At 32.3% G+C, this 23,430-nt stretch overlaps 1 protein-coding gene and 1 long non-coding RNA gene across 6 annotated transcripts; one reads left to right on the forward strand and one right to left on the reverse strand.

Annotated features, from left to right (window-relative positions):
- Positions 1–4,064: 4,064 nt before the first annotated feature.
- Positions 4,065–19,801, reverse strand: LOC148604293 (uncharacterized). Of its 5 annotated transcripts, XM_088550728.1 has the most exons (14): positions 19,786–19,801; positions 19,341–19,363; positions 18,680–18,859; positions 17,925–17,978; positions 16,993–17,103; positions 16,196–16,279; positions 12,042–12,095; positions 11,086–11,175; positions 10,129–10,257; positions 9,017–9,127; positions 7,564–7,692; positions 7,045–7,182; positions 6,057–6,107; positions 4,065–5,322 (listed from the first exon to the last, which is right to left on the reverse strand). In XM_088550728.1, exons 3-14 carry the CDS (start codon positions 18,841–18,843, stop codon positions 5,139–5,141), a joined length of 1,299 nt encoding a protein of 432 aa, XP_088406854.1. In that variant the 5' UTR covers positions 18,844–18,859; positions 19,341–19,363; positions 19,786–19,801; the 3' UTR covers positions 4,065–5,138. The 5 variants fall into 5 exon arrangements, with proteins under 5 accessions (XP_088406854.1, XP_088406855.1, XP_088406853.1 ...); XM_088550729.1 differs by lacking the exons at positions 19,341–19,363; positions 19,786–19,801 and adding an exon at positions 19,456–19,599; XM_088550727.1 differs by lacking the exon at positions 19,786–19,801 and having other exon boundaries at positions 19,341–19,454.
- LOC148604294 (uncharacterized) lies at positions 19,411–22,181 on the forward strand. Its single transcript, XR_015916184.1, has 3 exons — positions 19,411–19,525; positions 20,886–20,975; positions 21,384–22,181. It is a non-coding gene; the product is annotated as an uncharacterized LOC148604294 (long non-coding RNA).
- Positions 22,182–23,430: the final 1,249 nt, after the last annotated feature.

The raw sequence follows: 23,430 nt of genomic DNA on the forward strand, positions 1-23,430 counted from the left end.
AGCACCATGAAAACTGATTTATTCAACGGGTCATGATTTGCCTTTCCTCGTTTGTCTACCCCGGACTTGACTTTTTATGAGCAACTCGGTGGGTGTTTCTAGAAAAACAGAAGACGTTTACCCTACCGGTGCACCTGGTCCATGCTCTCAGTTTCTAGTGGAGTCCGAGTTGCTCATTTGCTTTTGTTATTTTGTATGTATGATTTTAGTTACTTTATGTTCTTTGTTGTGTATGTCTGTTTTCCATGTCCGGTCTTTGTCCCTGAATTGGATTCTTTTGATTACCGCTATAATCTTGGTTCCCTTGATTACTCTTTCACCAGAGAAGCAAAATATTATCACATAACTTATTTATTGTGATACTTTTCACTGGACTATTTATGACACTGCCGTTCTCACATTCAAGAACCAGCGTCAAAGTTTGTTAGGAATATTTTCCCTGTATGTATAGTGGTGTGCTAAACACGTCTACAGCACGTTCATATATACAGTGAACAACGCATATTTTAAATATTGCTACTACAAAATGTACCCTTCGAAAAATAAAAATATATTTACCCTTTTTCATCCTTATCTTATTTTCTAATGTCGTATTAAAACAATAAAGATATGATTTTTAAATTAATTAAATCAAAATCACATCTATTTATAACAACGCTATGGACAGGAGAAGTCAAATTGAAATAAATCTAAATTTATAAAATATCCAAGACAAATAAATAGTATATGGCAAAAACGGCTGCAAAAAGCGGAAAGACAAAATTTAGCAAGATGTTAACTGCCGAGAATTGATTGGCTAAGCTAGGCGTGAACAGGCCGCTCTGACAACAGATAAAGCCCACATTTGTCCCCATCCCTCTTTGTCGTGGTACTGACCCCCTCTCAAAAGGCAAATTCCGCAAATATTTGCGCTTTTATGACTGGTCCATTCTCATTTGTAAAAAGGAGCGAGATACTCTGGAAATATTTTACATTTATCAATCAATCATTCGATAATGCTGAACGAGGTCTCTGTATATTGTTACATCACTTATGTTTACCATCGTATCCAATTAGAGTAGTCTCTGATATATTATATTATATTTAGATGTCGGATGACATAGACCTTAAGTTAGTCATTTACTCATTTACTTTTATTTATTTTTTTTATTATTTTCTTTTATTATTATTTTTTTTGTATTATCATTATTTATTATTATTATTTTTTTTTATTATATTTTTTTGTTTTTTTGTTTTTGTTTGTTTTTGTTTTTGTTTTTTGTTTTTTTTTTGTTTTTTGTTTTACAGCTGAATTGATTTGTTTACAAGTATTCTCTTCTGCCACTTGATTTCACGCCTTTGTCAAAAGTATCTCGCTCCTGACTATTTTCCGTAAGTGAAGAATATCCAGTCATACTATTTTATTTAGCTATTTACCTTTGACTTCCCCAATATCGTTTTACCCATACTGACTTAACAAAATATTACGAATAGAATTTGACAGCTCTCTCTCTATTGAAGAAATTATCTCGCCCCATTTTATTCCACTTTTCCCAAACCAGTGTATAGTTAAGCCTTCCATCTCCATGCTAGGTGGGGATTCCAACTCTTCCTGCAGCCCTATATTGTATAAAATATAGAGGAAAATAAACTGAAGCATTTTTGTATTTTTTGGCTACTTTTCATACCTCATTGAGGCGAAAATCTATTTTGAAGTTTTTTTTATTCTACGAACTTCTTTTTCTACAGAACGTAGTAAACTGACAAATGTATGTATCATCATGTAGCCCAATGTCTCAGCTTTACAATAGTACCAAGAAAGTTGCGGGAACACTTAGGGTTTTGCGGTAAAATGCGAAAAATTTACCCCTACCCAGCCGAAAATCGCGAAATTGAAATATATTTCAATGTCAAAACCACTAGAGTATTAATGCTTCAGTAACAAATGGCGTACTTGGTATTTTCTATTTAGTATTATCACAATTTATACTTCTGGGGAATTTTGGCGATTTTCGTAGTCAGAATTTACCAAAAAATGCGAAAAATGGGATTTTCGATATTTCGGTCAAAAGTCACATAAATTCGATTCTACAAGTTATTTTTCAACTAAAATGTCTCAACTTTGGTATCATTCGATAGATAATTTAATATTCTACATAAATGAACCACGAACAGCTAGTTTTCAAGAAAGGATTTTAATATTACCCCTACCCCTAGAAAACTGGTCTCAGTATTAAACAGAATTCTCATTCACAGCATACCGACACCGTAAAACTCATATTTTAGGTATTCATGATTAAGATAATGATGTTCCCAATATATCTGATCAATTCAGCCGCTTAGATTATCTTTTTGGGGTAATAAAATCGTAAAAATGGGAATCTTTCAGAATTTCAAAATTTCTTCTATAATACCCGTTCTTTCCCTTTTTCAGAATACCGTAGTGTACAAATGTCACCCCAAAAGGAAAATAATATATGCGCTTAAATTGATCTGATATGTTAGGTACATCGTTCTCTTAATTATGAATGACTAAAATATGATTTCTATAATGCCAGTATGCTGTGAATGAGAATTTAGTTTGATAATGAGACCAGTTTTCTAGGGGTAGGGGTAATATTTTTAATATTTTTTTTTAAATCCTCTCTTGAAAACTAGTTTTTCGTGGTTCATTGATGTAGAATATTAAATTATCTATCGAAAGATACCAAATTGGAGACGTTTTAGATGAGTAATATCTTGTAGAATCGAATTTGAAAGTATGAATTGTGATAAAACTAAACAGAAAATACCAAATAAGCCATTTTTTACTGATGCATTAATACTCCTGGGGTTTTGACATTGAAATATATGTCAATTTAGCGATTTTTCGGCGGGGTAGGGGTAAATTTTCGCATTTTACCGCAAAACACTAAGTGTTACCGCAATTTTCTTGGTATTGTTGTAAACCTGAGACATTGAGCAATACGATGATACCTGTATTTGTTTAGTTTATTCACACAGGCTATCCCAGGAAGGCTAAGACTCTCAAACAATTGAGTCACAAAAATCTTGGCTTTTTGATCCAGAGGGGTACAAATATAGGCTTATACTGAAAAAGAATCAGAGAATATTATTTGGCGACAAACTGATTCGGTAATAGGAGGAATAAAGGTAGCTAAAAATCACCATCAAGTTAATGAGTGGGGGTGCAGGGTGGACCCTGCCAGCCCATGGACTATGAACAAATTGAAAAGAAAGACAAACAGAAAGCTGCCCTAAACAGAAAGATCTCATGACGAGAAGAGCATACCGAATACCATACAGACTTGATAACAAGGAAAAAGTAATAGGAACTCGTGCATATTTTAATGGGTCTAATTTAGTGCATATCTTCAATCATTTTTTTAATAAGGGAGCAATAATTATCATCAACCAATCTGCGAATTTTTGCGCAAAAAAATTCAGTATATCAATGTAGAGCTGCATAAAATTTATCGAAGAGTGAACAAGTAATAGAAGCGCCGATAGGTAGAAACTGCCCTAAAAAGTATACCCGAAATGGCCGAAATCACCAGATCTACACATAAAAGGCAAAATGCATATTTAGTGCTGGCTTTTGAAAGCAAAAGCCCTCCCGTTTTTTTTTTTTTTTAATTTTGAACCATACCCACTGTATCATCTAATGTAGAGTACCGCTATATACATTTGTTTTTCAATAAAGCTGCTAACAGACTTATGCAGAGGGCTTGATAAATTCAAAATTAATTGAAATTCTCCGAAGACAAATTTCGGCAATAAAGCAAGAGGTGAACACCAAAAGGTCGGGAAAAGATATGTGGAATATGGTCCAGATATTCGACTAAGAGGTATCTTTTCCGCAAGCTTATCTTTACTTTGTATGTATGATCTTAGTAACTTTATGTTCTTTGTTGTGTATGTCTGTTTTCCATGTCAGGTCTTTGTCCCTGGATTGCATTCTTTTGATTGCCGCTATAACGTAGGTTCCCTTGATTACTCTTTAACTTTTGGGTGAATTTTTTCAATGTTCTTAAAGACAGTTTGCAAAAGTGGGGGATTGATGTCCGGTATAATATAAAACAAAATTTCAAACCGTATAACAATTCCTGCTTTACCTCTCTGTCTCTATAACTATTTCGACACTTCCCTATCATCGACGAGCGAATGGGTGAATTACCTAACTTATAAATTTCTTGACAACACAAAGTGTCCAAAATTTACAAGTTGATTTTGCCCCTTTCCAAAATTGCATTTGTCATCGTTGAATTTGGCATTTTGTCCTGACCGTAAAATGTATAGTATTTCCATGCAAACCGAACGAATGTATATAAGTTTAATTTTCTTTTCATTTTCCTGCATATTTTGTTCCCGATTTTAATTTTTGAAATATATTATTAATAAAATAGTTATATTCAAACGTTTTATTTTTGAAAAGTTCAAAAGTAACTTAACAACCACAAATTTTGCTGTTCTGAAATTGTTTCAAAATTGATATATATTGCCAAAAACATTTTTTCTTGCGGACACATTTCGTCCTACATTGAAAATGAAGGATGAAAAACCTTAAATTAGCCAATACAATTGTATTGGAAATATAGAAACTTAATGTATACAAAATTACCGTACATATTTAAAATAATTGTTTATATGACTATTTATTCCTTCTTCATCTTGGAAAAGGAAGGTTACATATTTTATAGTTTTTGAGATATATAAAGAAATTGATGACTTGACCCCTGTGGTCTACAAATAGCAACAGCAGCCATATTTTTTCGCTTGATCTATATAATCGGTACAATTTTTAAGAAAATATCTTAAGAATACTGGTGACCAAATTTGGTAATATTTAATTGAGTGATTTCAAAAGAGATTTTAAAAGAAGAAAAAGTTATCGACGACAGAGGACGACGGGCGCTAGCTCACATGGCCTATAACATTATCAATAAAAACTATCCAAGTGCAAATATTGTATACTTAAGTTCGTGAAAAGGAATATAGAAATGTAAAGCAAAGTAACCAATGTTTGGTTTTGTCTTATTTGAAAGTCACAAAGTTACACTTTCTACCGTGTAAAACATAAAATACCCCTAAAAAACGTGTCAAAATATTTGCTAAACGATTCGCTGTAGTGAAGGTAAGATTTTTCATTTACGAAAGGCTTATAGTCTGTTGTGATGAGAGTCATTTTCAATCTGCGGACGACTGGTATAACCAGGACTACAAATAGGCAACCTTGTCGTCTGTCCCATTTGAACGGATGAATCCTTTGTCAACGTGGAAGCGGATTTGTTGTTAAATACGACATTATTACAGGAAATGTTGTAGGTACTGGTTTTAGAGGATCTGAAAGATATAAATATAATGTAACGCCTGCATTATTTGCCTAAATCATATTCAACGTTCATATTTTTCTAATAATTTACTCATAAGAATATTTCGGGTGTGTATGCAAATAGTAATCATAATAATAATATGTTCTCACTTGTGAGTAAACTGTATTTGACAATGATAAGGAATATCAGTCCGCCGAACACAATTTAAAAATAACCATGAAGTGTTGAGAACATCTGTATGAGTTATCATGAATAACAAAGCTATAATTACTCGTGCCAAGAGCGCTTGTATATTTTACGTGTGCACGGAGTATGAAGAATAAGTACTATAAGCTACCTGACAAAATGTTCTTTTCAAGATTTTATTGAGAAAAATTCAGTTTTTAATACAAAGATGATAGAGGATTTTTTAGTGTAATCAATGTACTAGGACATCCTATTTTGACTAGTGGCCGAGTGATAATTCTGTGCTGCGTGTTTGTAGTGCCAGATATCGGAAACAATTAACCGTGATGAAACAGGTGGTTTAAGGTGCTATAAAAACCTAGTTATCCATCGGAAATGCTTGTACAATTGGGATTGTTTCAAAATGTTCCAACAATTGATATTGTAATTTGTTACAGAGACTTTCCTTTGAATATCAATAACGTTTTTACAGATTAGTTCAGTTACTTTGTTTTTATACTTCATATAAAAAAAATCGTTAAAAATAGTCTCTAAATTTTATAAAAAAAACAAACTTACATTGTTTTCCTATTTCTGTTGGCGTTGACATTTTTTTTGTACACTAATGACCTAGAAACACAACATACTTTGTTTTGTACGATTTGGTCAAACCAAAAATCAATACATTCTACATTGAAATGTCTGATTTCATTATAAATCAATTAAATTTTACAGGTTTCGTTCAATACGAAAAACAATGACATTATATCATATTATAAGTCCAAAGTCATTGTTTCATCTATGGACAAAATTTATATTAAGGTAGTACGTGACAATATGATAAGCTGGCTCAAACTAGTTTTGGCTTAGCAAAGTCTCACATCACGAAAAGGATGATTCCTTGATGATTTCAAAAGTTATTCAGTCTCAAATTTTACCCATTTTTGCGTTTTTACTGTTTAAACTGATGTCTACAAAACCTACCAGCATACTTTCGTTCTACTGACCGATATAAAGTGTTCGTTTCGAATATCAAACTACCATAGATGTTTCTCTTATGTACTTAACTTAGTCTTTAACTTAAAGCATTGCTGTTGTCTCGAGAAAGGTTTAACAGGGGCTGGATTTGATCATGTGTCTGTTGGGCGTTTGGAATGTTGTCCGTTTTGCGCTTTTTGCTTTGTGTCTGTTTTACTGTGGGAACATGTATTGTCCTAACAAATGAATTCTTCTCGTCTAAACCTTCAGTCTCAGAAAATGGACAAAATTGAATTTCCTTTCTGCAAAACTTCGAGGTGAAGTCTGACATTTTAAATCGTTAGGATAAACAAACGATTGGAAGCTGTAAATGTTGAAAGTTATTCTCAATCTGAAAATGAATTTTATTTCTTAATTAAGTACATTTTAAAAATGCATATAGATGTTGAGGTGAAGGCACTATCAAGTTTTGCTAATATTTATATCATGTTTTTTTTTTAATTATAAAATCCTATTGATACCAATAACTGACGCTTTAAGATATGCAGGCTGTAGTGTATCGAAAAATATTTACAATAATAATACAAACTTTTCGGATATTTCTTCATCGTCCAATTCACTAGAAGCATCACTGTCCGCGTCGGCGTCAATTGCTCTACAATTGTGGTCGTCATTTGAATTATATTTTTCTTCGTCCTTTTTATTCTCTCCACTGATTACACGTTTGCTGGTTATTCAAAAAAAAGTAAAAATATACCGAACATTTAAAATTTTATTTTCTTTGTTTAATTTTATTTTATCCGTTTTATTTTTTAAGCTTCAATAGGGGTTATGTTTCCACTCTGTCCCACTGCTTTGGTTTTTTATTCATTTGACTTCATGCTCCGTCTTTTCAAACGAAAGGTAGTTTTATGTTTATATCTAAATTTCCATGAGAATTTAAGGCTAGGTGAAAATCACAATTTTCAAAATAAATATTATTAATTCTTTTATTACAATGTGCGTGTACGAAATTTTAAGTCCATCAATAATTTGATATAAGTATTAAAATTTCCTTATGTCGAGTTATCACAAAATAATAATTTTGGATAAAATATCCATAACATACTTTTCATGTTTTCTGTCAGTATCCAACAAACTTAAACCATCTTCGACGTCTGAATCACTGCAAATTTCATTGCCATCGTAGTTTTCTTTCTTATCTTCGTTAGTGATGTTTCCTGTTTGTGTTTCTGTCCTGTCGTAAAATATAAAAATTTACTCACTATTTACCTATACACTCGATATTTTGATGTGGTCACTTTAGTAATTTTCAACATGTTTTAAAATGTGATGCAATATATATTTAAGAGCTTTTATAAAGAGCAGTAAATGATACACAATCAGTCGTATTTTTTATTAGTTTCAATCTAACTAAAACTACTTCTCTTTTCAATTATGCTTTTATTTAAAAGATAAATATTATATCTATGCACCAATGTAATTTAATCAAAATTAGTTAGCAGTATTTTCCAAATTGAAAAAAAATATATATTGTTGTAAGTATGTAAGCTGAGGTCATCTTTAATTTTGCACTTCAATTACAGCAGTAGAGCAATATATTGTTATATTGTGTTTAATTGTAGTTGCATGTTAATAGCGCGTGTTAGTTACATATTTTCCTTCAATTATTTTCGGACTGTTATATGTCTAATGTTCTAAGTGTACGTTCCTGTGTGTTTTCTGTGAAGGAATTAATGTTATTAATGAGGTTTTGTATTTTTCGTGGCTTAATATTTGTTTCCGGATTATGTGCATCTTGTTTCTCATTCGAATCAATGTCTCCTTGTTTTTACGTTCAAGTTTCGTAGCCATGACCTTAGAACCAGTGCAGTCAAAATAATGTATCCAAAGAAATATGCGAAAAAAATTGTTGGCTATTTAACTATGTTTTCTTTTTAGATTCTTAAATTCATATTTACAGCTTTTTTTTTACATTTTTTATATTTTTCATCGATATCGGTATTAGTATCACCACTTAACCTTTGACCTAAAGTACACCTTTTAAGCAAAGATTATCACTTTTCATAAAATTATCAATCTTATTGGTGATAATGTATAGATCTGTAAGCGTTCATACAAATATTTTATTGCTTAATCTAATGAAAAACAAACACTGCATTTCTTTTTAACATGTTTTTTTAATTCATCAAAATTCCAAGTAATGAAGTTAAAAGATTTAAAAAGCTATCCCTGTATGATAAGTCAAAATTTTGCCACAATTTTTGCTTTCACGACGAAGTAGGTTACCAAAAAAATGTTGGTTCCGGATGAATAACGTTTGTTGTATATCAACATATGGACGTCTTCAATGTAAAGAGGTTTAAGCACAACATGTATTGATCAAGAAACGAATTATTTTGCATGTATATGACGCATATTGTTGAAATGTATCCAAAAATGATCTACAATCACTTAACCAAGTAAACTGACGGGAAATTTCGAAGTCTATACCACCAGGTTGAATGATATTTTCTTACTTAATGTTAAAAAACATATTTTCTGTCATGAAATAGACTCACCTTTCAAATTCTATGATGTCTAAATCGTCAATACGCGTATCCATGCTTTCCTTGTTCTTAATTTCCTCTTGTGCAAAGCGAGTTTCACTTTTATTAAAAATGTTCTCAATTCTGCATAGAAAACAAAACTGAAATGGCATATTCTTATGTAGTTGGTTAATTATAATCAAAGTATGATTGTATGTATCTACTGTTTGTTTGGGTTTTTTTTTTTATTCATAACAATTCAAGGACATGAACAAACATAATAATGATGAAGATCTTTTGAAAACAGTTTCTATACGGTAGCCACTTCCTGTACTATTAGTACACTTATCCATATGACAGTACGGTTACATTTTTTCATTTGAGACATTTTATTTGATACATCACATCTACCCCAAAGAAGTTGATATAAAGGATACTACAGACACTGTGAAGTCAGCCTCATATTTTGACCTACACTTACGGATCAATGGTAAAAGAAAACTATTGACCAAACTTTACGTCAAACGTGATGACTTTTTATTCAGAATTGTCAACTTTCCTTTCATCTGTGGCAACATCCCTTCAGCACCTGCGGATGAAGTGTTCATGTCACAACTCATACATTATGCCAGAGCTTGCCGTAACTATGCTGACGTTTTGTATTTGCGCTAGAATTCTTAAACTTAGGCTTCTGGGTTAGGGTTATGTTGCTACAAGATTGAAATCAGCATTACAGGACTTTTTTGGTCGTCATTATGAACTCGTGGATCATTACAAAGTATTCATCTGCACCATGAAAAATGATTTGTTCCATGTGTCATAGTTTTCCTTTCCTCTTTCGTCTACCCCGGACTTGACTTTATATGAGCAACTCGGCGGGAGTTTCTAGAAAAATTTTTTGCTCATTTACTTTTTGTTACTTTGTATGTATTATTTTAATTACTTCATGTTCTTTGTTGTGTTTGTCTGTTTTTCATGCCTGGTCTTTGTCCCCGGATTACATTCTTTTGATTTCCGCTAGAATCTTTGTTCCCTTCATTACTATTTCATATCACATAACTTGTTATTAACATTCAACTTTTCGATCTTAAATCTGCTGCTTTGCTGAGTTACAAGATTTTGTCAATGTGAAGCACCTTTCTTACCGCATAAGTGAATCACAATGTTTTCTGTATTCAGTATGCAAATTTCTTAATTTTTTTCTTAAACCTGTGTTTTCAAATTCTAATTCTTCTTTCTCTTCATTAATATTCTGTATGTGTCGTTCATGCTTCCTGCAAATGTGGATTTTTTTTTATATTAATATTTTACTATATAAATACAAAAACAACAATTTCGATCTCAAATGACTCGATACAAAACTTCATCATGTATTGTTATTTTTAATATTTATTTTTTATCGAACTTATTTTCATCTCAATCAAATCATTAAATCTTCAAAACGAACTTTATTCAAATATAAATATAAATTAAAGTAGTTGACCAGCAAAAAGGCGTTAAGGAAAGCATAAATAAAGATTTAAAAGAAAAATTGCTGATACAATATCGAAAAACACCTTTTTAATGTTTGAAAACTGCGAAATAGTTCTTTCAGAGTAACAAACAAGAGTTACTTTTCGCTCAAATAACTATTGGCATATGACATCTCTTCATCATTATATATTCTTTCGGCGCCTTTTCAAGTAGGACAGGAGGGACAAACGAACGACGATTTATCGTAATAAATCAGTGTATCGATTACTTACACGAAATGGTTCATCTCTTCAAATCATCGAAAAGTCCGGATTGTTGATTTCAAGGATTCCTACTTAAACATCTCGTTAACATCTTGCGAATTTTGCTATATAATCAGTATTCAGAACTTAATATACTTTAAACGATGGATCATTGTGTAGATTATAAAAACTGTAAATTCAGAAATATTCGAATATTGCAAACGGATGACACTGAAATAATTTGATCACGCATTTCGGCTTTCCGTACTTACATTGTATTACAAAACAAGCCAATCGCATTAATCTCGCAATATTGTCAAATGATGATGACTCGCAAAAGTTAATGCTTGCAAACACTACTGTAATCACAAAACTCATTATACTCACCTTATTCTTTCCTTTAAGTCTTCATTTTCTTTTTTGTAAGTTTGTAAGGTTCTGCTCAATTTTTCAGATTTGATTGTCTTCTCGTATACGCTTATGATGAAAAAGGTGATAAATAATTTTGTTCGAAAAAATAAAGATAATGCAGTCTGATTTATTTAATATGTGTGCCCTTAGTGTATTAAAATTACCTTTTGTTTAATGTTCTATGGCATTTGTTGGTTTTTAAATTACTAAATTTTCATGGTCTTAATTTCGTACTAAGGTAGTTCGTTGTGTTTGATACTTTGCAAAAAACTTTGCTGATAAATTAGTTCAGTCTATATAATTTCATTTTATGCTATATTTAAATTTAGATTTTCAACATCCCATTATTATATTTTTGCATTAATGTATCATTTTTAACATCCATTTTGCTACTGAACCTAGTAAACCAAGATGTATCCTTTTGATAGCTAGGCATTGAAGAGGAACAGTATACTATTCACTAAGTACAACTATAACTGAAGATCGGAAAGGCATTTTGCTGACAGGTCCGTAGGTTAGGAATCGCCTTTCTCTTAATTAAGATATTATTTAATTTTCTTAGTAAAGAAGAGATACATGTATTTGTTATCAATTAAATCTGTCAATTTTCCGTTTTAGCTGATTATATTATAAGTAATAGAATTGTGCGCTGTTACAAAGTCGACATATCGATCTTAATTACAATTATTTATATCATCGTAAAAGAGATTGTTGCATGTTAATAGGGTTCTTCTTTACGCGTCATAAACGCTGTTTATCGTAGGTAAATTCTAAAAAGCGCACCGTTTACTAAAGTTTACATTGATAAATCTCTAGTTTATCTTATTGTTTCCCGTGATAAAAAGTAAGAACTTTTGTTGCGTTCGTGGGCCTCATGATGCTGTCCACTTGCTATTTTAACGATGATTTGATTTATTCAATCACATGTTTACCTTGATTGTAGGTCATGAACCTTCTCTTTAAGCAATTTTCCTTCTTTTTCTAATCTGAAAATAAAACGACAAAAATTTATGTTCATATTTTACATGCGGACGATTTACATGGAAATTTAAAAATAGCTTACTTTCATCTGAGTTGCAAAATAAGCCATAACAAGTTTATGTTAAGCCCTACGATGCTTCTAGTCCATGCTCCTAGTTTTTAATGGAGTCACAGTTGCTCATTTTAAATTGTTTCTTTGTGCCTCCCATTTTGGTTAATTCGTGTTCTGTGAAGCATGTGTCTGCTTCCCCTGTCTTTCCTTTTACTTTTATTATCCACCAGAATCTTGGTCCCCTCGATTACTTTTTCACGTAGTCAAAAATGTTGTTTGTTTAGAAGTGGTCGCCATACTTTTAGGAATGAGAAGAATATCATGATTTATTTTAAGTCAATGTATTGTAACTAAATTTTTAAAGGTGTAAACCGCAAATTTGAAGGTCATCAATTGAATTAAATGGTGATGTATAAGAGCGCGGTTTTTTAGGGAGGTTTTTTGTTTGAATGTTTGTTTGTTTAGTCGACAACTACATATACTTGCTGATATGTACATTTGACGTAGATAACGTTGTAGATAGTGTTTTATCCAAATGGGCAAATGTTTTCTCAATGTATATAACTGCTTGTACTATCTAATGCATAAATACAAAATGATGTTTTCTTCTGAAGCTGGGAATGACTACATGAATCGTATTTAATGAGCATAAAAAAGTGTGTTTATACTTGTCAAAGAAAAATTAAATTTTCGTCTTCTTCGTATGTAGATCGGACACTCTGTTGTCTTGTAAGTATGTGGTGTCCCCAGATGGGAATCTTAGTACACTCACATCTGGTATGGAAAGTGCCCTGACCAATTCAACTAAAAGTACGCAATCACACGTTCAGTCTGCAGACCATCTATTCCAGTACAAAAATTCTGACTATTTTAAAATTATCAAACCATGTTCCATCACTTTAAACGATATATTTGACTACAACGATGACGAACCACATTGTACCATATCAAAATGTGGTGTTAAAAATTGCAAAACATGCATTATTCTTATAACCGACCCTTACTTCTCCAGTTCCCTTACAAACAAAACCTTCCAAACAAGAAGTCACGATGACTAAGTTGCAAATCAACAAACTTAATATATGGATTAGAATGCAACTTATGTGGTTTAATATATGCCGGAGAAACGCAAGAACGATTAAATAAAATCGGGCATCGTTCGGGAATTAACACCACCAAATTCCCGACAATTCATCAACACTTTAATCAAAAAGATCATTCAATCCTCTCCATGAAAGTTCGTATTTTAGAAAAAATTTACCATCCTACGAACACTCCCGTTCTAAGTAGAAAATATCGTAGAGAAAGAGAGGATTACTGGATACGCAGACTAGGTACTGCAATACCTTACGGATGCAATGACAACATCTAAAGTATAGGAAACCTTTCAAGCCAATATAACAATAACATAAATATGATGAATTTATTTGACAAAAATCCAAGACGGGAAAGGAGTCATGGCCATCGCCGCTATACGTCACCTAAGTTACATGATGTCTCCATAGATGGTCTCCTTCCTGTCATACAAAAAACTCTTGGACTTCATCACATTAGAATCTAACTTTATTCTATACCTCTCACTCTACTACACTCCCTTTACAAAACAAATCTTGACACTCCTGTTTCCCACCCACCTCATCATTATACAGACTTGTTGCCATCATTTTGGATATTGGTTTCCACAGACTCTTTAAACCAGTTTGTGTGAAGATGAAGAAAAACGATCATTTCTTCCACTACCGTTTGTCAACAAAGGTATAGATGCAATTAATTTGGCTAACATACTCCATCACAAAAACGTTACCAACAAAATTCCCCCATATTTCAAAGACAAATCCATACCAATTATTTCATATTCCTATACATCACCCATCGCATCCAAAATTTTCAATTATAAAAGGCTATTTCAGAACCTCGAGATTGAGGACTTGAGGCTAAACCACCTGACTATTCTTGCAAAACCTCTCCATTCAAAGATGGTCCTTCTGGTCACGTCGTTACGGGAGATTTAACCATTATCAAAAACGAATCTCTGGGTAATATCCTTTCAAAAGGTCCCAAGTACAGTGAAGCACGCTCCATAAATTGGAATTATAACTTTAGAGTTCTTATAGATGCCGTCGAGGACTATACAAGAAAATGGATAAAACCAGAACAAGAAGACATTGAATCTCTGTCAGAGTGGTTAAAGGCCGTGAGGTCTTTAATTTTGAAACGAATTAAAGTTTTAAGTGGGTCAATGAGTGCCAAGGCTACATCAGATTTCAAAGACCCCGATGTAGCAAAAACATTGTCTACTATACATGACAAATATCAAAACATCATTGTTTTTGTCTGCAGAACGTTCTACATCCTACATCCAATGTTTATTATCAGAGGTAGACGTAGAAAATAATAGCAGTGATAAGACCTACACTGCTACCACTCTCTCCAAAGAAGAGATTGTGGAAAACCATGAATCTGTGCTATCCTCTTTTGGTCTCTCTCCCAAGGACGATGATTGTGATTTACCGTCTATGTACTGGATTTCTAAACTTCACAAGAATCCATACAAACAACGTTTCATAGCTGGATCTGCTAAATGTACAACCAAACCTCTTTCAAAACTTTTAACTTCTATACTCACAACTGTCAAAGAGGGTCTACAGTCCTACCACAACACTTGTTACTCCCGTATTGGTATTAATTCAATGTGGATCCTGAAAAATTATCTGAATATAATAGCATTAAAACCTATGATTGTTCAACACTACACTGTATACTTCTATTCCCCATACTCAGTTAAAATTCCGACTTAAAAACATTAGGCATCGTTGTTTTTCAAAAAAAAAACAAATATATAGTTCTTGGTAGGGATTCCTCATACTTTGTAAGAAATAATTCCTATTCATCTTCGAAATATACAGAGGAAGATGTTTACAAAATGCTTGAATTTTGTCCAGTGTGGTGGACGTGTTTTTCAACAAACGGTCGGCATTCCAATGGGAACAAATTGTGCTCCTTTACTTGCTGACCTATTCCTTCACTCTTATGAGGCTGACTTTATAGCTGATCTGATCAGAAAAAAAGAACATCGTTTGGCTAGATCCTTCAATCTCAGTTTCCGCTATATAGATGACGTATTATCTTTAAACAATCCTAATTTCGGGGATTTGATACATCGCATCTACCCAAAAGAACATAAAAAAAAGGATACTACAAACACTGTGAAGTCAGCCTCATATCTTGACCTACACTTAGAAATCGATGGTAAAGGAAAACTATTGACCAAACTTTACGACAAACGAGATGACTTTTCATTCAGAATTGTCAACTTTCCTTTCATCTGTTGCAACATCCCTTCAGCTCCTGCGTATGGAGTGTTCATATCACAACTCATACGTTATGCCAGAGCTTGCCGAAACTACGCAGACTTTTTGTATCGCGCTAGAACTCTTAACAAATAGGCTTCTGGAACAGGGTTATGTTGGTACAAGATTGAAGTCATCACTACAGACGTTTTATGGTGGATCGTTATGGTGTATCCATCAGCACCATGAAAACTGATTTATTCAACGGTCATAGTTTTCCTCCCTCATTTGTTTACACCGGACTTGACTTTTTATGAGCAACTCGGCGGGTGTTTCTAGAAAAGCAGAGGACGCTTACCCTACCGGTGCACCTGGTCCACGCTCACAGTTTTTCGTGGAGTCCGAGTTGCTCATTTACTTTTGTTACTTTGTATGTATGATTTTAGTTACTTTATGTTCTTTCTTGTGTATGTCTGTTTTCCATGTCTGGTCTTTGTCCCTGGATTACATTCTTTTGATTACCGCTATAACCTTGGTTCCCTTGATTACTCTCTCCTAACAAATGTACCACCCTGTATCATATGATGATACTTTTCTGAATCAATGATCATGTGAAGGATATCTAACAAAATCTGTTCAACTCATTTCTGCAATAACTGCGCCTTAATAATTGAGGGAAATGTTATATTCAAATCGTTGAAAAAACGGGTGATGTATAGCCTATGTCAAGGTTATATATACAGTCGAAATGCATTTATCTTACCTGTTTGTTTCTTTTTGGAAATTATTTGCGTCTTTCTCAATTTTGCGGTTCAATTGGTCGATTTCGTCTTTATATTTCAAATACCTTTAAAAGGAGAAAATTAAAGGAATCAAAATTTTCAATAAATTAACTTATCGTTAAAAGGACTCACGCATAACATTCAAAGTTCAAGAAAGCAAAAAAACATAGTACACAATTCATATTTTGTTTGAAGATAATAAGTTTCCCGATCCGGATGAGTGTTCTTTGTAAATGTGGCATACGGCATTATACGAAGCAATAAAAGCTATTACAAAAGACGACGGACAGACGGACAAAACAAAAACAAAGAAGCAGGTAGTTTGTCGAGATGGTGATAGATAATCTTTATCACTTTCAAAGTAGTGATCACTAACATACTCTAAAAGCTGACATGTAAAATATTTCTTATCGCTAAAAAGAGGTGTATTATACGAAAATTCAATACCCAGGAAAAATGTTTAGAATAACTTGATTACGTTTACCATGAACTGGTATCTCGTATTTATATCTTATTTGAACTATGTCAAAAAAGAACTTTGTGTTTTTGAAAGTGCCTAATGTATGCATATAATTTTCAACCCTTATTTTATACGGTATAAATTGGTATCAGCCGTCGTTTTCACAAAAACAAATTGTGTAAAATTAAAAGTAGTTATGACTACGTGAATGAAATATTGTGACGTCATAACTTACGAAATTTCACACTTAAGACTTTTGAGAAGTCGACAATTATTTTTTTTATGAATGGATGTTGCGTAATAATAGAATGTACTTACCCTACTCTCCTCTCTAAATTTGCTTTTTCTTTTTTTGTTCTTCTTGGGGACTTCCTTATGTCCTGAACTTTAGATTCAAGGTCATTCATAGTTGCCTTATCTTCACGAGATCTGTGGGTGACAAAAAACAATGACAAAAACTAAATACAGTCAAGATGTGTCGAAATCACTGATTATAAGCAAATACACTAAACAAGATATAAGAGTGGAATAGAGCGGGTATCTTCAAAAATCCAAATATAGCTTTATTAATACTGTTAACAAATATCTTCGAATCGCAATTTATACGAATATTCTTATTCCAGAAATACTTTTATATCGGAACATTAAGCAATAATATCCTAACTCTATACAAGTCAAAGCTTACAGACTTTTTAAAAGGTTTCAATAATATTTGTATCATTTTGACTCAACGTAAATGTTCAGCTTCGTTCTTTAATGCCGACCTTTTCGAGGTCATTTTAGTCCACAATATAGATTTAGAGCATTAAGTGAACAGGTATATATATTTTCAATGGAATGGTAAAATTTGTCAAAACTGTCTTATTTAGTCCATGTAAACTTGCCGACAGAAATTGATGTTCATCTTCTTTTTATCAGAAATAGTTGACAATGAAACCAATATAACTTTGTGATGAGTAATTTATTCTTTCTTGTTGTTGAGTTTAAATACGTGTATTTGGATTTTTTTTTACTTTGTTGTGTTTTTTACATCCCATATGTTAAGAAAATCACATTGGTTAGCTTTCATGGAATCTATTGTTTATAAATAAATTAGAAATATCTAAATTTAGTATCGAAAGAGTGTATGAAGCACATCATTAAGTTCAAGTGTTTACCATAGCATTTGTGTATTTTCAGCTTCAACATGGGCATTCCTGTAAGTTAATTCTAGAAAATAAGACTAAGAATTGTTCGAAATGTTTGATTACCTCTCTTTAAGAGCTTTGTTTTCTTCCAGTAGCGAATTCATTTCCTCGTTTAACCTATTAACAATAAACAAAAATGTATGAGAAAAATACATAGTATGTTGTGTCTGGCATATTTTTTAATTGTTTTAATTTTTAACCAAATTTGTCAGGTGTCTGAATAACTTTTATTAGAGTAATAACCGAGGACCTTTATTCTTGAATTAAGCGTTTCATACGTATTCTCAAAGTGAACCCTCTGGTGTGTGTTTTGAAATATATGTAATGAATATTTTAAAGTATTAAATATTAAAATTTTCAAGAGAAAATATAGTGACAATTGTAGATTATGTTTGTATCGAAAGCAATTATTGGCACCAGTCCAATATCAGAATTTTACCCGACAATTAAATTGGATAATAAATTGTTTTGACATCAAATCAATTAAAGATTAAAAACTGGTGTAAGACTATATTCTTTAGAAGAATAGGGGAGAGACTTTTTTAACGACTTTATCTTTTGTCAGTACGGGAAGTAGCATTTGTTTCATTTAAACAATAATTTGTCGACTATTTTATTTTATTTTTACGATTCAAGGGCATGTGAAGAAACCTGTTGTAAAGAGTAATTAACAAATTAAAAAAAATACCAATTCTGTCATCGTCAAAAAGATGTGGATAATTTATCCTTAACAAACAAGTGGTTATAAATTGTTATTTTTTTAAAGTATACACTTCTTACAAGATTTCATGATCAATGTTAAGATAACGAACACAAACCTGTGTTTCGCACATTTCAATAGTTCTAATTTTCCCGGCGACGCCGTATTATTCTCATGGTCTCCTAATTCATCTGATTTTACAGAATTTTCATCTGATTCCAAAAAAGTATCGGAATCATTCTCTTTAAAATCGTCACTATCATATGAAACTCTCATAGACATAATCAGGTAAATAAATCTGTTGAATGAAAATAATCTTGGGTCAAATGACATGGCACGAATTCAGAATTTAACGATCGAAATTCGACCGCATCGCTTTAATACAGGGCAAACAATATTTTGAATTTTAAAATAGTCAATCTTCTTAAACAGTAAAGTGTACAGGTTGTATGCCTCTTCAATCAAATTTTGATTCAATCGTACTTTGAGACAGAGTATTTTTGAAACTCAAAATATAAAAGAACAATGTAACAATAGCAATTTTACGATGATGCATCATATAGAAAATTTTAATATATGTAAACTGAAATGTGTCCATTATCATATATACAGATAATTCTCTTACTATTCAAATATTTTAGGTGAGGTTTAGATTACTTGATATTTTGTTTGTAATTTCTTTGGTACATACATGCACAAATCGTTACAATTCCTTTACATGTCGTTTTAAAAAAATACAGGAAAATATGGTTTTTTTTTAATAAATAATGGATACTTACCTATATCAAACAAGGAAGTAAGTCTGTAAGAAATAAAATGGCCTCTATTTTTTTTAACGATTAGGCATGCGTATCAATAACAACAAATAATTTACCACCTATAGTATACATTTACTTAGTGAGTTTTTCGCATGATTTTGTTGATGCTGTTGTTTTTCAATCGCTCCTTCTTTGACACATCTAAGGTAATGTAAAGCTAAATTGACACAGGCATCCTATTGATATTTTCTTGTATCTGTATTGGTTATACTTATCAGTTGTTAAACCAAATAGCTATTTTAAGAACACAAGATATAGCCTTGTATTGTCAAAACTTCTTTAAATAAAAAGTGTGGAATTTCTTACTGAGCGCGATGAATTCTTCGATAGTTGCTAATGGGCGAGTTTTAAAATCACTCATTAATTATGGGAGTGATATTTTAAATACCTATTTAATCGTACTTACAAACAATTCCTGATAGAGATTTACCGTTTACTGACATAATCACCGAAATTGACTTTATACCGAGACAACCCTGGTGTATTTTCATGGAACAAGCAATATAAGTTTCATGTAAGAGAGTAATCAAGTGAACCAAGATTCTAACGGAAATCAAAAGAATGTTATCAAGGGACAAAGACCAGACATGGAAAACAGACAAACACAACAAAGAACATAAAGTAACTAAAGCAATACATACAAAGCAACAAAAGTAAAAGAGCAACTCGGACTCCACTAAAAACTGGGAGCATGGACCAGGTGCACTGGTAGGGTAAGCGTCCTCTGCTTTTCTAGAAACACCCGCCGAGTTGCTCATAAAAAGTCCGGGGTTGACGGTAAAGGGAAGGAAAACTATGACACGTTGAACAAATCAGTTTTCATGGTGCTGATAGATACTTCATGACGACCATAAAACGTTTGTAGTGATGACTTCAATCTTGTAGCAACATAACCCTGTTCCAGAAGCTTAATTGTCCCTATTATGTGGCAACATCCTTCAGCACCTGCGTATGTAGTTTTCATATCATAACGTATATGTTATGCCAGAGCTTCCCGTAACTACGCAGACTTTTAGTATCGCGCTAGACTTCTTCTAATTAGGTTTCTAGAACAGGCTTATGTTGCTACAAGATTGAAGTCATCACTACGGAAGTTTTATGGTCGTCATCATGAACTCATGGATCATTACGGTGTACACATCTGCCCCAAGAAAACTTCTGTTCTGTCCTTTCCTCTTTCGTCTACCTTGGACTTGACTTCTTATGAGCAACCCGGTGGGTGTTTCTAGAAAACTGATAACGCTTACCCTATCGGTGCATCTGGTCCATGCTTCCAATTTTTGGTGGAGTCCGAGTTGCTTATTTATTTTTGTTACTTTGTATGTATTAATATGCTTATTTTATGTTCTTTGTTGTGTGTATCTGCTTTCCTTGTCTGGTCTTTGTTACCGGATAACATTCTTTTGATTTCCGCTAGAAGTTGGTTCCCTTGATTACTCTATCAACTCATTTCAATATCAAAAGATGTTTAATGGCAAAAAACATGCTTTCTTATTATATTGACAGGCGTGTTGGCATCTAAAGACATTCAAATTACTTGAAGGGACCACACTTTGTTATGTACCCTTACTACATGGATTTATATTTATATTTTCAGTAAATATTCATATAGTTGTTTTTAATTATATTTTATAATGACAACATTCAAACAGACCGAAATTAATTGAAATTGCATTAAGTGTGATGGGAACATTTCTTAGGTTTGTTGAGAGAAAATTCTGAAAATTTATTTTTGGAGTTCGTATGCATATTTATAAAACTATAACTATACGGAACTGTTGTAATTTGGAATATAGTGTAGCATACTCTATAGATCAGTTATCTTATATGAGTCTGTGCTAAAGTTAGGGGTTGGGTAACGAGTTAAACTCCCGCAACATATTTCTGTCGTCCATGGTTAAGAACCTCTAGGATCCGTTAAATTAAATCATGTGATTATAAATATTGTTACAAATGTTGCAGGTAAATGGCTATTTTACTAAATAAGTATATTTATCGTTTCAGGGGCCAGTCGTCAGCGAAATCTGGGTTTAATATGAGAGAAAAAAATACACGACATACACGCATAGTAAAGTGTACGTTACAATCGAAAAAAATCCGTTAAAAGACCATTAAAAATAGCAAAACCACCAATACAATTTGATGTTATATATCTGCAACTTCTTCGTCTTTTAAACATAAGTTCTTAGAAGTTCATGTTAAAAGTATATCTCCCCATGAATCTTTGCCAGCCAAGCTTATGGCCGGAAAAAGGACATTCACACGACTTGACACGTATATAATCGGCAAAAATGTTAACCGCTTTTCTGATTAGAATAGAATTAGGGAGGGGTGTTGAATAGAAACATAAATATTTTTTACAATAGTGTGACAATATTAGCGAGAAAATTGTCTTTAAAACCCAGCTTTAAAGTATGTAACATCTATGATATCTACTAGTAGAACTTGAGTAATATGCACTTTCCTAGATGTGTCACTCATTCTTATATGATGTTAACGCTGTAAATCTTGACATGATGTAGAGATTCATACTATCATAATTCAAACTTCTTCCTTCTTTTTCTTTTTAAAGTATAAATGTCTTTTTCATGTTTGTATTGTTTTGGTATCATTATCATTTTCAAATTTACCTGTATGTTTCCAAAGGGTAATCAAGGGAACCAAGGTTATAGCGGTAATCAAATGAATTTAATCCAGGGATAAAGACCAGACATGGAAAACAGACATACACAACAAAGAACATAAAGTAACTAAAATCATACATACAGAATAACAAAAGCAAATGAGCAACTCGGACTCCACTAAAAACATGGTATACTAAATTTTTTAACATTATCGTGATTTCCTGTTTTTTTTTCAAATACACAATGCATTAAACAATTTAAAATATAACGAAAAGAAGTCTTGAGTTTAAGAAAAACGACGTTTACCTTGAAAAAAGATAATGATATGTTGTTATCCTTAATCTGATATTTTTAGTCAGATCGAGGAATATAATTAACAATTATTGTTTTACTTCTCCCTGCTGTTTAGGACAGGGTTGTGTATACTAATGAATACTACGGACACTTTCACTTCCTACTTAAAAGAATTTAAAGGAACTTTCACATCATATTTACCGGCTTTAAAAATTGAAGGTGTGCACATCCTTGTTAGATTTTGCTGTTTGATATTGCATTCTTGAATATGCACCAATGGTACCATCAAGTGAATGAGGATTTGATATTGTTAGTCTGTATGCAATTCAACATATAAAACAACATCCTTAAATGGATTTTGATCAAATCTGGAACATAGACTTACAAGGTCATTGGTCAAAATATGCAAGTTATCAAATTGGGTATCAAATGAGTGTCAATATGTGTAAGAACCAGGCAGTGGATGAAACATGGTATGAAAAAAACACTAGTTCGATAGTTTAATTTAAATATTTTCACCATCACAATCAAGGAAAAAAAGGAAGATTTTCATTATCACTTTGGTAAATAGAGTTATAATTTCATTGAAATGCACTGAAAATAAACTTTTAAAGGGCAGATAACTCGGTAAAAAATCATTTTCCTACCATAGTATCCTTGAGTGAAACTACATTGTCAGATTGATGGTGTTTTGACATGCATGTTTCTGATTTTCCCATTTTGCCTGATTCTTACAAACACTTACACAGTTTTTTCTAATACTTTGTAGTCATCAAATGTCATTGTACACCCAAAACTTGACAATATCGAAACTCCAGTATATGGCAAAAACGTGAAAACAGGAAACGAAGACAATTTTTTTACACAATGTATCCAACGGAAAACATGCAATTACATATTTAGGATGCTCGCTGGTCGTGTTCAGCCATTTTTGTAAGATTTTATGACTCATTTGGTTTCACAAATTTCAAAGCATTAATATTTTTTGCCCATTGACTTTTCATTTAAAAATTTCATTTACTAAGTAACACCACTTAAAACGTTATTTAGGGAGTATTTATGAAATTATTGTTATTTCTTAAGTGTTTTTACAGATGAAACCTACTAAGACAAAACCTATGAAAAACCAAGAG

The sequence above is a fragment of the Perna viridis genome, chromosome 10 (assembly GCF_037379345.1).
Source record: "Perna viridis isolate PV_CMFRI_1.1 ecotype Kerala chromosome 10, ASM3737934v1, whole genome shotgun sequence".
NCBI classification, from domain to species: Eukaryota; Metazoa; Mollusca; class Bivalvia; order Mytilida; family Mytilidae; genus Perna; species Perna viridis.

Coding starts and splice junctions, on each gene's coding strand:
- LOC148604293 (XM_088550728.1), bottom strand. CDS start 18,843: ATGTCTATGAGAGTTTCATATGATAGTGACGATTTTAAAGAGAATGAT. Junction 11,176..12,041: donor GTTCATGACCTACAATCAAG/GTAAACATGTGA, acceptor TTTCATCATAAG/CGTATACGAGAAGACAATCA. Junction 5,323..6,056: donor AACAGAAATAGGAAAACAAT/GTAAGTTTGTTT, acceptor TATATCTTTCAG/ATCCTCTAAAACCAGTACCT.